At 45.1% G+C, this 16,919-nt stretch overlaps 1 protein-coding gene across 1 annotated transcript in view; it reads right to left on the bottom strand.

The window, feature by feature from the left end:
* RHPN2 (rhophilin Rho GTPase binding protein 2) overlaps positions 1-10,593 on the bottom strand; it is an 87,291-nt gene extending 76,698 nt beyond the window's left edge. Inside the window, exon 1 of the mRNA XM_040329450.1 lies at positions 10,327-10,593. Within this exon, the coding sequence (XP_040185384.1) occupies positions 10,327-10,395 (69 nt within the window). The 5' untranslated portion in view covers positions 10,396-10,593. The remainder of the gene's footprint in view (positions 1-10,326) is intronic.
* Between the last annotated feature and the right edge of the window lie 6,326 nt (positions 10,594-16,919).

Raw genomic sequence — 16,919 nt, 5'->3', positions numbered from 1 at the left:
CTCCACACTTCCTGGTTGTCTGTTTCCTGATAACCACAGTGCTGGGAGCTTTCTCTCTGTGGTCACTAATCAGGGGGTGTGATTACTGTGTGTCTAAAACCCCTCAGCACCAATCAGTTTCGTTTTCCAAACCATCACTTCCCTGTATTGGCTCTGTGGCTCTGTACATCACAGAAGCAGGAAACAACATGCAAAAACGAAACTAGAAACTGCAGGTACATTATATGGATTGATTGTTATCTATTTTTAATCGTTTTTAGAATCAGTTAACTATTATGTCTCTATATCCTGTAAACAGTCATTTCAGCAAAAAAAATAAAAATTTCCTTTACAACTCCTTTAACATTTCTTTTAATGCGATGTAATCCGGGGAGAGACCTCTGCAGATCATGCGATTATTTCCTTGCAACATTTTGAAAATGTGATTTATTTATTTTTATTCGATTGTGCCAAACTTTTGCTTCTTCCATCAGCAATCTGTTTACTTTTCACCATTTTTTTACGCTTTACTTTGATCCCAACACCAGACTTTAAGGAGCCGGAGAAAAAGCAGAAAACGGTTGACAGCAAAAGGGACTTATTTTTTTATTTATTTCTACATGTGACAATCTTTTGTTTCTTCTTTCAACGATCTGTTTACTTTTCATCGTTTGTTGGTTTTGTTTTTACTCTTCAGCAAAGAAATCAGATGAGATTTCTTTGTGCATGGGAATATTTTATATTTGTATATTTACTGTGTATAAAATATATTTTATTTATTACACACACTATTTTGTCAAAAGTATTGGGACATCTGCCTTTTTACGCACATGAACTTTAATGCCATCCCAGTCTTCAAGGGGTTGTAAAGGTACATGTTTTTTTTCACCTTAATGCATTAAAAGGAGTTTAATCTCCTCATCTGATGCTGCCCCCCCTGAGCCCCCGTTTACCTGACCCCTCGAAAGTTGCGCGCTCGGTCCTGAGATCCTCTACGCCGCTCAGCCTGGCCGCTGATTGGCTAAAGCGGATGGGTTGAGAGCAGCGCAGCCATTGGCTGGCGCTGCTGTCAATCACATCCAGTGACGCGGCGCGCTGAGGGGCGGGGCCGAGTGATACAGTGAGCGGCTGTAGCCGCCGGCTGTATCACGGGAGTGCGCCCGCAAGAACTTACCACCATGCAAGAGAGCTTGCATAAAGGTGGTTAGTTCTTGCTGGGAGGAGCCGAGACAGTCCCCGAGGGACACCAGAAGAGGATGTTCGGGGCCACTCTTTGCAAAACGAGCTGCACAGTGGAGGCAAGTATGACATGTTTGTTATTTAAAAAAATAGATATATAAAAAATTACCTTTACAATCCCTTTAAGGCCTGTGCACATGATCGGATTTTACGTCAATAATTGTCTGATGGACCTGTTGTGTCGGATAATCCGACTGTGTGTACGCTCCATCAGACAATTGTTGGCGGAATTAACGACAACAAATGTTGGCTGTTCATGCTCACCAACTGTCTGATAATAAATGTGTTACGTCGGATTATCCGATCGTGTGTACGCAAGTCTGTCAGACTAAAATCCGAAGTACAAACACTCATTCTCCGAACCAATGCTAACCATCAGACTAAATTAGCAGAAGTTGCCCAAAGGGTGGAGATAAAGAGCAGAAAAACCACGTAGTTGTGTGAATGTTGGCTGAAAAAGTTGTGCCGTCTGTATGCAGAACAAGTTCACGGCCAACGCCCTTCGGACAAAAATCCGAGTACAGCCCTCGGGTCCCGGAAGCTTATACAAGGAACGCACTAGGGATGCGCTCCTTGGATAAGACTGACAGGCGTCTCAGCCAATCAGGTTGGCTGATTCTGGCTACCGGTAACCTGATTGGCCGAGACGCCTGTCAGTCATCGAGGGCGGTAGAAGACATCGAGGGACGTGGATGGCTGACTCCAGTAAAGGTAAGTGCCGGGCAGGGAGGGAAAGGGGCACTTTACAGGGCACAGCAGCGACATCAATGGGCACAGTGGCGACAATAGGCACAGCGGCGACAATTAAAGGGCACAGCGGCTGCGTTTGATGGCATGGCACAGTGGCTGCGTTTGATGGCATGGCACAGTGGTGCGAATTGATGGCACAGTGGCTGCATTTGATGGCACGGCACAGTGGCTGCGTTTAATGGCACAGTGGCTGCATTTGATGGCATGGCACAGTGGCTGCGTTTAATGGCATGGCACAGTGGTGCGAATTGATGGTACAGTGGCTGCATTTGATGGCATGGCACAGTGGTGACAATTGATGGCACGGTGGCTGCATTTGATGGCATGGCACAGTGGTGACAATTGATGGCACAGTGGCTGCATTTGATGGGCACAGTGAGGCTGCAATTTTTTATTTCGTTTGCGCCCCCCCAAAAATTTTGAGCACCAGCCGCCACTGTGTTGCAGTCTTGTTAGTCCTTTAAGATAATGGCATCCACAGAGTCGGCCACAGGGGAACAATCCAATTGTGGTAAAGGGCATAAAATAAAGCCACAGATGTCAGGTTTTCCATATAATTCATTAAGAAGGACTAACAAGCCTGAAACACAAAGCTAGATACAAAGGTTGTTTATCTTTTATGCTGTATCTCTTCTATAAAAGGACACTGTATATAACGTCTCTTGCTGTGCAATGCGTGTCATCCCCACATTGCTGTTATATAGTAAACATTGCGCGTCTCCCAAGGTCAGCCAGCCTATGAAATGCCCCTTTCCTTTCGCACATATGACATTTTATTTTTCTATGACCAACATTGCACCGCCACCCTCACCCGCTCATCTGATTGCGGTAACAGCTTCTGTCACTTAGAAGGGCGGATTGAGTCACAATGAAAAATACACGCCACTAATTGCCTCCATTGAATGTTTGTTACAATGATGAGATTACTTGGCGGAGGGGGAGGGGCTTTCTTTTTTTAAAAGCCTCCCTATAGAATAGGAAAAGTCAAAGCTTGCTGTGACTGACAGCACTGAATAGTTATCGGGTCATATTAATAATAAATCAACCAATCAGATGTAATCCTTCACTGGGCCAGATCGTATCTGATTGGTTACTTGCCTGAAAGTTATTTTTTATTCATCAGTCACTTTTATAAAATGACCATAAAAACAGTCAAACTGTACTACTGTACCTGAAGGGCGATGCAAAAACACTTACGCAGCCCAGTCTGCAATTAAAATGAATGGGCTACCCTGAATGCGCAAAAAAGCATGCGCACTCAGACACACCTTATTATGTAAATGGAACCTTGAAGCAATAAGAAGTATGAGCAGAAGATGGGCGGCTGACGGTGAGTTTTCCCATTCTATAAAACAAAGGCTGTTGGAAAGTAAACAGTCCATAGTAGCTCACCGGCATTTGCCAGAATTGCCGGTTAACCGTTTCTCGGGTGGGTGCCCTGAGCAATATCAGAGAAAATAACTGCGCTTGTGTGCCAGCCGTGTCATCAGTTACATTTTTTTCAATGCGCAAAATGGCAACCAATGCATGTGCAATAGACATATAAGGTTATGCATTAAGAGCTGCAATCCTATCGCACTAGGGTTGTCAGTTGAAATCCCAACCACGGCAATACCTGCATGGAGTTTGCATGTTCCCATTGGTGCCCACTCCTGTCAAAGTCAGTGAGCCAATGAGGAGAGAGTGGGAAGGGACCGAGCCAAAGCTCTATGTCTGAATGGACGGCTCGGGTGCCCCCATAGCAAGCTGCTTGCGGTAAGGGCACTTGGCAAAAGGGAGGAGCCAGGAGCCCAGCGGGGGACCTGAGAAGAGGAGGATCTGGGCTGCTCTGTGCGCAGCCATTGCTCAGAGGAGAACATGTTTATTTCTAACCGCTGGCTGATCATTCTACTCTGACAGGTTGGCTCTCCTGGGCCACTTTAAAGCGGGAGTTCACCCATAAAACAAATTTTCCCCTTAGATTCCTGCTCGTTTTGTCTAGGGGAATCGGCTAGTTGTTTTAAAATATGAGCCGTACTTACCGTTTTCGAGATGCATCTTCTCCGTCGCTTCCGGGTATGGGTCTTCGGGAGCGGGCGTTCCTTCTTGATTGACAGTCTTCCGAGAGGCTTCCGACGGTCGCATCCATCGCGTCACTAGTAGCCGAAGGTCGGTGCGGCTCTATACTGCGCACCGACGCTCGGCTTCTTTCGGAAAATCGTGACGCGATTGATGCGACCATCGGAAGCCTCTCGGAAGACTGTCAATCGAAATAGGAACGCCCAGTCCCGAAGCCCATACCCGGAAGCGGCGGAGAAGATGCATCTCGTAAACGGTAAGTACGGATCATATTTTAAAACAACTAGCCGATTCCCCTAGACAAAATGAGCATTCATCTAAGGGTAAAAAGTGTTATGTACGGGTGAACCCCCGCTTTAAGGCCCCTTTCACACTGGGCAGTGGAGGTGCTGTGGCGGTATAGCGTCGTATATTAACTGCGATATTCGGCTGCTAGCGGTGCAGTTTAAACCCCCACTAGCGGCCGAAAAAGGGTTACTACCGCCCGCAATGCGCCTCTGCAGAGTCGTATTACCGCGGTTTCCCATTGATTTCAATGGGAAGGAGCGGTAAACACCCCGCTCCTATACCGCTCCAAAGATGCGGCTAGCAGGACTTTGAGTGGTCCTGCTAGCGCACCGCTTCAGTGTGAAAGCCTTCAGGCTTTCACACTGAAGACTACAGGGCACGATTTTTTCAGGCGGTATAGCAGAGCTATTTTTAGCACTAAACCGCCTGAAAAACATGTCAGTGTGAAAGGGGCCTAAAAGCGATAGGGGGTGTGCCCGCGACGCCGGAGCTGATGCGTGTGGCCGGAGGCCACGATGTCTGCCGGCCACCCGCGATCGCTCAACAGTGAGCCAGAATGGGGATCTGTATATGTAAACACACAGATCACCGATCTGACAGGGGAGGAGAGAGAGATCTGCTGTTCCTAGTGATCAGGAACAGCGATATCTCCTCCTCCTCCAGTCAGTCCCCTTCCACCACAGTTAGAAACAGCTCCCTAGGGAACACTTAACCCCTTGACGGGAGAGTGCAAAATCTGTTGCAGGTTTTATTGTCAACGCTTAATTGAACAAGCTGAATTTAGCCGATTGGTTACCATGTATGACTGCACCAGGATTTTGCACTCCAGCTTTAGTAAATCTCCCCCCCACAGGGTTCTAAAGTAGTCCAAAAGGAACCAATAAAATTTCCGGTTAGCTTAAATGATTTCTGATTGGCTGAAAAGTTTTGCTGCACTCAGCATATCCAAATACCTATTAGCCACCTTACTGAATAAATTTCAATGTGTTGCAAAATAAAGTAAATAAATATTAAAGTTATACAAATATTGTGTGTCCTTACATGCTCACTGCACTGAGTCATCCCCCATGGAGGATCTTGCATACAGCATTCCGATCAGGCAGGACGGATCAGATCGAATTTTTGAAACCGGGCCCGGATTTACTCCCTGTGCCGCCCCAAGGCCGGGTCCTTCAATAAAGTCCCCCCCCCCCATTAGAGCACTTCTATATCCCAGCAGCAATGTCTCCTCCGCCATTTCTGAAGGCTGAGGGGGAACAAATTGGAGGCAACCATTTTCCAGAAGACCACAGACGAGTTATAAACAAGAAGGAAGCCTGCCGAGTGGCTAAAATATAAAAATTGAGCGGCGGCACCGCCCACCCGCCACCCCTTTCCACAACAGGTCACAGATGACAGACAGACCAGGGGCGGGGGGTGGGCGGTGCCGCAGCTCAATTTCTATTGTAGCCATTTGGCATGCTCCTTTCTAGTTTATTACTAGTCTGTGGTCTTCTAGAAAATGGCTGCCGGCGGAGACATCATCGCCTCCGGCCGTGGACCTTCAGCGGCGGGCGAGAAAAATAGTATATTACAGTGCGGGGGGCGGCCGAAAAGACCAAGAAGTCGCCGCCCCTTCATCCACTGCCGTCCCAAGGCCTGGCCTCGGTGGCCTTGTGGGAAATCCGGCCCTGCCGACCACAGACAAGACAAATCATCGGTCGGCTGCAGCAAAATAATCTATAAATGTCCAAATTCAAATCTAAAATCGCTCACAATGGGCTGTCCCAGCAAAATGCATATGTTCTTTAGATTTTCTGTGTTCTTCACAACAATGTAATGCCCAAGTGAAGAAATAATTCTCAGCATGCTGGTAGATCTGTGACTGATGTCCAACCATCATTGATTCGCGATTGTGAATAGAATAGTGCCCATTGTTGGTGTCAGTAGTAGTAGTTATGGCCAATTGTTGGTGTCAGTGGAAAGAATAGTTCCTTATATAAGCAGAAGGAATATTGCCTCATCATTGGTGTCAATGGGAAGAATAGTGCCCCATCGTTGGTGTTAGTGGATGGAATAATGTTTTATCGTTGGTGTTAGTGGATGGAATATTGCCCCATTGTTGGTGTCAACGGGAGAAATAGTTCCTCATATAAGTGGAAAGATTAATGCCCAATCGTTGGTGGCAGTTATGGCCAATTGTTGGCATCAATGGGAGGAATAGTTCCTCATATAAGTGGGAAGAATAATGCCCAATCGTTGGTGGCATTTATGGACAATTGTTGGCGTCAATGGAAGGAATAGTTCCTCGTATAAGTGAGAGAAATAGTGCCCCAAGGACCGAATAAAAGGCAAGTAAAGGGCCACATCCGGGCCCTTGAGCCACAGTTTGGAGACCACTGTTCTAGGGCAGAAAGGTTGGGAAAGGCTGCTTTAAAGGGCCAGTTCACCAAAACTAATATTTCAATTAGGAGTGGATCCTGGTAGGCTGAATGACGTTCCCAAGGTCCCCAACAAAGAGGAGCACCCCTTGAAAAAGGCTCAACAGCTGGGCAAGTCATGTCATTACAGATAAAGAATATTTAAATATTTAAAGAGATTTAAGAATATAAAATATAGAAAGTCGTTGTCCACTCATAACTGAAATCACTTGGGCTGTCCTTATTCCACATCAACGCCAATCTTTCTACAACTTCTGGTTCTCCACCTCGAATGATTAATCGCAGAAAAGCGATTACATAAATAAGATCAAGAAACACATTTCCTTTGATTGAAAACCTGACAGCTGTTTATAATGACAGGAAGGTGCCTTAATGATCATTTACATGGCAAATCCGTGCCCTCCACCCATCGGTAATGGCCAGGTCCACCCTATGACGTACCCAACGCACTGACCGCAGCCCAGAGCCCGTCCAGCATAAAGCCGGCGGTGACGAGGGGCCACGTTTAAAAGAAAAGAAGCCACTGTTATACTTGTGACAGAAACGCGAGTTAACAGACGAGGTGTGACCCAGCCGTTAACCCCTAGGGAGCCAGACTGTGCCAGCACTGCGCCAGTGCCTGCGGTTAAAGAAAACAGGGTGACGCTTTGCCAAGTAGACCAGGCCGCTGCTTCTCTAAACACGCTATTGTTGTCGCTTTAATTATTGTTGATACAAAGCCAAGCTGTACAGAAGCTCTCCAGATCCGAGTGGCACTACAGGTCTCTATAAACTTAGCCCTTTAGGTGCCAATAGTAGTTTTAAAAAACGAGGCCCTCCAGGTGGCACTACAAGTCTCAGCAAACATGGCCCTCTAGGTGGCACTACAAATGTCACCAAACTAAGCCTTCTAGATGGCACTACAAGTCTCAGCAAACATAGCCTTCTAGATGGCACTACAGGTTTCAGCAAACATAGCCCTTTGGGTGGCACTACAAGTCTCAGAAAACAGCCTTCTAGATGGCACTACAAGTCTCAGCAAACATAGCCCTCTGGGTGGCACTACAAGTCACAAACTTAGCCCTTTGGGTGGCACTACAAGTCACAAACGTAGCCCTCTGGGTGGCACTACAAGTCACAAACGTAGCCCTCTGGGTGGCACTACAAGTCACAAACGTAGCCCTCTGGGTGGCACTAAAAGTCTCAGCAAACAGCCTTCTAGATGGCACTACAGGTCTCAGCAAATGAAACCTTCTAGATGGCACTACAGGTCTCAGCATATGAAACCTTCTAGGTGGCACTACAGGTCTTAGCAAACTAATCCCTAGGTGGCACTACAGGTCACAGCAGACTTCATCCTCTAGGTGGCACTACAAGTCTCAGAAAACTCTGATGACAATAACACATGGCCCCCCTGCACTTCCCCTAGACTCAGGGTTGCCAGTCAAACAAAACACACCGCACAAAGCATCCAGTGACACTTCTCAGGTGAAATATTTCATTGTTTTTGAACAGAACACACCTGGTTTAGAGGGCATGTTCGTACTTGTAGTCCCACCATGTTTAAAGAGCCAAGGGGAAAAGTTCTATTAGGATTTAGCAAAGAACACAAAACTGTTGGCATGAACAGAAAAATTTTTATGCCGCCCAACCAAGCATTGCAGCATATAAAAACAAAAAGCGAACACGCTGAGGCTTGTAGTGCTTCACAGCTGGACAGTGACAACCTGCTGACAGTCTAATATTTATAATGTTTCATTCCGTATACACACACACACACACACACACACACACACACACACACACACACACACACACACACACACACACACACACACACACAGATATATATATATATATATCTCTATCTCTGATCGCCCCCCCAATCCCACTTTCCCCTTTCCCATGGAGGACCCTCAGGCTTGTTTACATTTGATGTTATTGTCTCTGATTGACCCCAAAATATTCTACATGTTCATTTATATACAATGTCCTCTATGGGCTCTGCAAACTCATATAATGTTCTATTGTCACCCTTCATGTTTGTAGGAACACCTACACATTCTTCAATCAAATTTGGTTGTAGGAGATCAAAGCTTTTCCAATAAAGAATAAAAAAATCTTATTTATCTGTACTTTTTTTTTCTCCTGTGCCACTTTAGTGGTAGTGGTGAGCTGTTCTCTCTCTATATACTTTTTTGTTGGACAATGTCAGTCTTTGACTTTATGATAGATAGATAGATAGATAGATAGATAGATAGATAGATAGATAGATAGATAGATAGATAGATAGATAGACAGACAGATATAGCGGTTTTCTCTCTATACTTTTATGTTGTGTTTTTTTGTTGTTGTTTGTTTTTGTTTCACCTGTTGCTCCTCAAATACAAACTTAGAACAGGCCTGAAGAGCTTACTAGTGCTTCACAGCTGGACAATGACAGTCTTCTGACTTTCTAATATTTATTTTAATATCTATCTATTTATTTGACACTTTAGTGGTAGTGGGGAAAGCTGTTCTCTCTCACTATACTTTTATGTTGTTGTGATAGATAGATATCTATTTTCCACCTGTTCTCTCTCTCTCTACTTTTATCTTGCTGGGACTTGTAGTGCTTCACAGCTGTACAGTGACAGTCTGCTGACTTTCTAATATATATATATTTTCTCTTTAGCTGTTCTCTGTATACTTGTATGTTGTTTTATTTTGTTGTTGGTTGCATTTGTTTCACCTGTTGCTCCTCAAATACAAACTTAGAACTCAGAAAAGTCTTGGGGAGCTTACTGGGACTTGTAGCGCTTCACAGCTGGACAATGATAGTCTGCTGGCTTTCTAATTATATATATATATATAAAATTATACATACACACAAATGCCTAAATAAATAAATATATATTTATTTACATTTATTTAGGTGTGTGTGTGTGTGTGTGTGTGTGTGTGTGTGTGTGTGTGTGTGTGTGTGTGTGTGTGTGTGTGTGTGTGTGTGTGTGTGTGTGTGTGTGTGTGATATATATATATATATATATATATATATATATATATATATATATATATATATATATATATATATATATATATATATATATATATATATATATATATATATATATATATATATATAATTTTATTTTTATTTATTTTTTTTATTAGAAAGTCAGCAGACTATCATTGTCCAGCTGTGAAGCACTACAAGTCCCAGTAAGCTCCCCAAGCCTTTTCTGAGTTCTAAAGTTTGTATTTGAGGAGCAACAGGTGAAACAAAAGCAACCAACAACAAAATAAAACATCATAAAAGTATACAGAGAACAGCTAAAGAATATATATATATATATATATATATATATAAATAAATAAATAAAAAAAAATTTTTTTTTGGATAGGCATTTTGATCTATATATATTTTATTTATTTATTTCATACTTTTTATGCTACTTGCAAATATATCTAAGCTCTGAACTCCATATATAAGGGACCTGTGAGGCTCCTGTGTGTTGTTCAGGACTGACAATCATTTCCGAGGACAAGAATATTTCTATAACACAAACTCTGAGATCCCTCTGTGTCCCCCCCAGGTGTTTCCATGATCCTACAATGGTGAGCAGCCTCTTACCTTTCGGAAGTAGCTCTTATCCGGCAAGCCCTTGCCCTTCATGTTCCCTGGGATGAGAGTGTCAGTCATGGCTCCAGCAGGTGACTTGTATGGTATCCTTGGCCCCTGTATGATGGGCCCCTGTACTGGTTCCTGTATGATGGGCCCCTATGTGTGTGCTGGCTCCTATATTATGGCTCCTGTATCCTGGCTGTGGCTCTCAGGTGTCCCCGATCTTCTCTCCGCTCTCTCTGTCCCAGATCTGAGCTCTGAGTAGATCTTCAGCACTTTCAGGCTGCCAGGGGAGGAGCTGTCTGCGCCCCGCCCCGCCCCTCCGTGTGACACTCCCCGGACACGCCCCCTGCTTCTCTCTGCGCTACAATGTATCGGTGCCGAGATCTGTTACCAGGAGACGACAGTCCGAGTGACACCGCCACATCCGGTGTGGATCAGTGCAATCCCTGACAGTGATTGTCCGTGGAATCTTCTGTCCCCGGGATCTTCTGTCTTCGGAATCTTCTGTCCCTGGAATCACATACATGTTATAATTTTTTTTTTTGCTAGAAAATGACTTAGGACCCCCAAACATTATGGGCTAGATTCAGGTAGCCGGGCGCATTGTTACGGCGGCGTAGCGTATCGTATTTACGCTACGCCGCCGTAAATCAGAGAGGCAAGTGCTGTATTCACAAAGCACTTGCCTCCTAAGTTACGGCGGCTTAGCGTAAATGGGGCCGGCGTAAGCGCGCCTAATTCAAATGAGGATGAGGGGGGCGTGTTTTATGTAAATGGGTGGTGACCCGACGTGATTGACGTTTTTTTACGAACGGCGCATGCGCCGTCCGTGTTCATATCCCAGTGTGCATTGCTCCAAAGTACGCCGCAAGGACGTATTGGTTTAGACGTGAACGTAAATTACGTCCAGCTCCATTCGCGAACGACTTACGCAAACGACGTAAAAAATTTAAAACTTGACGCGGGAACGACTGCCATACTTAACATTGACTAGGCCAGCTATTTGTTCGACTAACTTTACGCTGGAAAAAGCCGCACGTAAACGACGTAAAAAAAAATGCACCGGGCGCACGTACATTTCTGAATCGGCGTATCTAGTCATTTGCATATTCTACGCCAAACTCAACGGAAACACCACCTAGCGGCCAGCGTAAATATTTCACCCTAAGATACGACGGCGTAGGAGACTTACGCCGCTCGTATCTTAGCCTAATTTAAGCGTATCTGGTTTCCAGAATACGCTTAAATTTAGGACGGCGTAGATTCTCAGAGTTACGTCGGCGTATCTACTGATACGCCGGCGTAAAGCTATCTGAATCCAGCTAATAGTTTTTTTTTTCAAAATTGGCGCTCTTTTTTTGTTTATAGCACGAAAAATAAAAACCGCAGAGGTGATCAAATACCACCAAAAGAAAGCTCTATTTGTGGGGGGAAACATAAATTTTGTTTGGGTACAGCGTCGCACGACAATTGTCAGTTAAAGAAACGCAGTGCCGTATCGCAAAAAATGGCCTGGTCATTAAGGGGGGGAAATCTTCCAGTCTGTAAGTGGTTAATGCAAGGAATGTATTAAGGTGAAAAATGTTTAGGCTTTAGAAGCACTTGAATCATGAACGATGGCCCCAGAATTATCGATCTCACTCCGACATTCGTGATGACACCTCACATGTGTAGTGCAATCTCTGTTTACACATGCATGCAGGACCTATGGGCACTTTTACATTTGTACGTGAGCACGGGAAGGCGTTGGTTCCTTCATCTTGTCTGTGCGCAGGCGACCCGACCGATAACAGCTGTCCCAGGCTCCCAAGTGGAGCGGATGTAAAGCTGCTCTGATAACCTTTACTGGAAATCCAATCACCAGCTTTAAAAAACAGTCCTAGGATCCAGCCCTGCATGGCTGCAGCCATGATCCTGCTGTAACGCTTGCTACCGAGGCTGTATATCTATCTATCTATCTATCTATCTATCTATCTATCTATCTATCTATCTATATATATATACAGTATATATATATATATATATATATATATATATATATATATATATATATATATATATATATATATATATATAGATAGATATACCGTATATAGATATATATCCATATATATAGATATATATGGATATATATCTACTGTATATAGATAGATATATAGATATTTATATATATATATATATATATCCATATACAGGTTTTTTTTTTCAGCAGGAACGCGGGGGAATGCAGTTCCGGCACCTCCAGATCTGAATGTATGTAATGGTGCTCGGAGGTGGGTAAGGAGAGGAACCAAGGAATGGTGCTCAGAGGTGGGTAGAGGGGTGGGTAGGGTGTGAAACCAATGAATGGTGCTCGGAGGTGGGTAGGGGGGTGGAACCAAGGAATAGGGCTCGGAGGTGGGTAGGGGGTGGAACCAAGGAATGGGGCTCGGAGGTGGGTAGGGGGTGGAACCAAGGAATGGTGCTCGGAGGTGGGTAGGGGGGTGGGTAGGGTGTGAAACCAATGAATGGTGCTTGGAGGTGGGTAGAGGGTCGAACCAAGGAATGGTGCTCAGAGGTGGGTAGAGGGGTGGGTAGGGGGTGGAACCAAGGAATGGTGCTCGGAGGTGGGTAGGGGGTGGAACCAAGGAATAGGGCTCGGAGGTGGGTAGGGGGTGGAACCAAGGAATGGTGCTCGGAGGTGGGTAGGGGGTGGAACCAAGGAATGGTGCTCAGAGGTGGGTAGGGGGGTGGGTAGGGTGTGAAACCAATGAATGGTGCTTGGAGGTGGGTAGGGGGTGGAACCAAGGAATAGGGCTCGGAGGTGGGTAGGGGTGGAACCAAGGAATGGTGCTCGGAGGTGGGTAGGGGGTGGAACCAAGGAATGGTGCTCAGAGGTGGGGAGGGCTGGAACCAAAAAATGGTGCTCGGAGGTGGGTAGGGGGTGAAACCAATGAATGGTGCTCAGAGGTGGGTAGGGGGTGAAACCAATGAATGGTGCTTGGAGGTGGGTAGGGGGTGGAACCAAGGAATAGTGCTCGGAGGTGAGTAGGGGGTGGAACCAAGGGATAGGGCTTGGAGGTGGGTAGGGGGTGGAACCAAGGAATGGTGCTCGGAGGTGGGCAGGGGGGTGGGTAGGGGGTGGAACCAAGGAATAGGGCTCGGGGGTGGGTAGGGGGTGGAACCAAGGAATAGTGCTGGGAGGTGGGTAGGGGGTGGAACCAAGGAATAGTGCTGGGAGGTGGGTAGGGGGTGGAACCAAGGAATAGTGCTGGGAGGTGGGTAGGGGGTGGAACCAAGGAATGGTGCTCAGAGGTGGGGAGGGCTGGAACCAAAGAATGGTGCTCGGAGGTGGGTAGGGGGTGAAACCAATGAATGGTGCTCAGAGGTGGGTAGGGGGTGGAACCAAGGAATAGTGCTGGGAGGTGGGTAGGGGGTGGACACAAGAGGTGACAGAAGGAGGGAGTTCCTGCATCTATTCTTTGAGAAAAAAAGCCCTGTCCATATATATATATATATATATATGTGTGTGTGGATATATACACAGCCTATGGGCAGCAGCCAGCTAACACTTGATCACTATCACAAACACATAATGCAATGTTTCCTAAATAGTTTTTGAATTTATATTACAATGACTCTCAGGAATCTATACTCTGATTAGTTTTATAATCAGGAGCGGGATTAGAACCCCTTTCAGGTTTTTATCACTTTCTGTGTCGCCGTTCTTCCAGGTAGGGGGGCGCACGCCCGCTGCTGCGGCTTTACTGTGATTAGTATTTTGTTTTTCAAAATTTTCAGCCTTTTTTATTTATAGCGCTAAATAATTTAAACTCACTGGTGATCAAATACCGCCAAAAGAAAGATTTATTTGTGCGGAAAAAATGATATTGATTTAATTTGGGTACAACGTTGCGTGTCTGCACAATTGTCAGTTAAAATAAAGCAGTGCCAAAAAGCAAAAAATGGCCATGAAGGGGGGCGAATCTTCTGGAGGGCAAGAAATATTGTTCTAAATGACTGTGATAGTGATCAGTTATTAACCACTTCCCGCCCGGCCTATAGCAAAGTGACGGCCGGGCGGTGGTTCAGTTATCCTGACTGGGCGTCATATGACGTCCAGCAGGATAAACCGCGATCAGGCGCCCGTGGGGGTGCGCAGCGCGGCGATCCGTCTGACACACCACTGATCACGGTAAAGAGCCTCTGACGGAGGCTCTTTACCATGTGATCAGCTGTGTACAATCGAGGCTGATCATGATGTAAACAGTAAGATCCATTTATCGGATTTCCTCACTTGCTTCTGACAGACACAAGTAAAGGAGAGACGATTGGTGGCCTCCTGACAGGGGGTCTGTGCTGATTGTTTATAGCGCAACCCCTCTGCGGATGTCCACCCAGAACACCCAGTGATTCTGCCAGGACCACCAGGGATACTCACAAAGGACGCCCACCAGGTATGCCACCCTGGATCATTAGGGATATGCCAATCAGTGCCCAGGCAGATGCCAATCAGTGCCCATCAGCAATGCCTGCCAGTGCCGTCAATGATGCCTATCAGTGCCACCCATCAGTGCCCCTATCAGTGCCCATCAGGGCTGCTTATCAGTGCCACCCATAAGTACCCATCAGTGCAGCCTTTCATTGCCCATCAGTGTTGCCGATCAGTGCCCTTCATTGCCACCTATGAGTGCCCTTCAGTGCCGCCTATCAGTGCCCATTAGTGCCACCTCATTGGTGCTGCCTTATCAGTGCTCATCGGTGCCGCCTTATCAGTGCCCATCAAGGAGAAAACTTACTTATTTACAAAATCTTATAACAGAAACAAAGAATATACTTTTATTCAAAAAAAATAAATACAAATGATTTGTTTAGCAAAAAAATAAAAACCGTAGGGCTGATCAAATACCACCAAATGAAATAATAAAAAATGTGTTTGGGTACAGTGTAGCATGACCGTGCAAATGTCATTTAAAAAATGACAGCGCTGAAAGCTGAAATTGACTTGGGCATAAAGGGGGAAAATGCCCGGTATTGAAGTGGTTAAAGGTAGCGCTAAAGACAATACTCTTTTTTTATTTTTTATTTTATAGATCTGTATCTCTGTACTTATAGACATAAAGGAGGGTTAACTGTGGCGCTCCAAGTTGGACTACAAGCCGTTGTGCCACATTCTGCCACAGTGACTGCAGGAAAACTCCATGTTCAGCCAGGGCTGGAGAACACACATATTCACAGGAAGTTTATACTGCGGCTCTACAGGATGTGCACAGCCCAGGGAAAGAAAACATGTCCAAACCAAGGGGAAAATGTGACCCGCGCTGATCTACGACTATTGTTTCATCGGAGTTTACTTTAAGGCCCCATACACACAACTAGGTGCATCGTCCCACCGCAGCAGCTGTCAGCCCTTCATAGAGTTTGACCGGCTGCCGGCAGCGTGGCTGGATGGGGCACCTGTACCCTCCACCAACACCTAAACACCATATCCCCACACACCAGAGATAAACGCCCATAGTGCATGTGGACAGCAATCTCCTGACTGTTATCGCTTTCAGCGGGATAGGTGATGCACATGAACGCCCACGTCGCACACAACTTTCAAGTAGACATATGCACTGCCGAAAAATTTGTTTGTTTTCGTTTTATTCGCTTTGGTTTGTTTTTTTCGTATTTTGGGTCATTCGTTATGATTGAAATTCATAATTTTGACAATTCGTAAATTCGAAAACTCATAAATTTGAAAATCCGTTAATTCAAAAATGTGTAAATTCATAAATTTGAAAAATCATAAATTTGTACATTTGAAAAATAGAAAATTTGGAAATCTGGAAATTCAAAAATTCATACATTTGAAAATTCATAAATTCAAAAATCCGAAAATTCGAATATCTGAAAGTAAGAAAGAAAATCCGAAAATTGCAAATAATTCGAAAATTCAAAATAATACCCAACTAACTAATATTAATAACTATTAAATTGTAGGTATTGTAATTTTCTTTCAAATTTGGCTGTTATGCCCTGTACACACTAAGGGGCAGATCCACATACAATTAGATGGGCGCAGCGTATGTGAGATATGCTACGCCGCTGTAACTTACTTTTGGCAGCTTTGAATCCACAAAGAATTTGCGCCGTAAGTTACGGTGGCGTAGTCTATCTCTCGCGGCGTAAGGGCGCGGATTTCAAATTGAGCGGGTAGGGGGGCGTGTTTCATTTAAATGAAGCGCGTCCCCGCGCCGAACGAACTGCGCATGCGCCGTCCCTAAATTTCCCGCCGTGGATTGCGCGAAATGACGTCGCAAGGACGTCATTGTTTTGACTTGGACGTAAATTACGTCCATCCTGATTCACGGACGACTTACGCAAACGCAAAAAAAAAATTACAATTAAACGCGGGAACGACGGCCATACTTAACATGGCAGGTTTAACTATACGCCGCAAAACAGCAGCTTTAACTATACGCCGGAGGGGTATATAAGGGGGCAGAGTCCTGAAAAATGAAAAAAATAAATTAAAGCATGCTTCAATTTTTTGTGTCGTTTTTCAAAACGTCGTTTTTTGTGTCAATTAAAATGATAGTGTGTGGGCAAAAATTACGTTTAAAACAACGTTTTTA

This window comes from Rana temporaria, chromosome 11, assembly GCF_905171775.1.
Source record: "Rana temporaria chromosome 11, aRanTem1.1, whole genome shotgun sequence".
In the NCBI taxonomy this organism is placed as follows: Eukaryota; Metazoa; Chordata; class Amphibia; order Anura; family Ranidae; genus Rana; species Rana temporaria.
The sequence above is the reverse complement of the archived record's forward strand: the minus strand, read 5'-3'. Positions and strand labels throughout refer to the sequence as shown.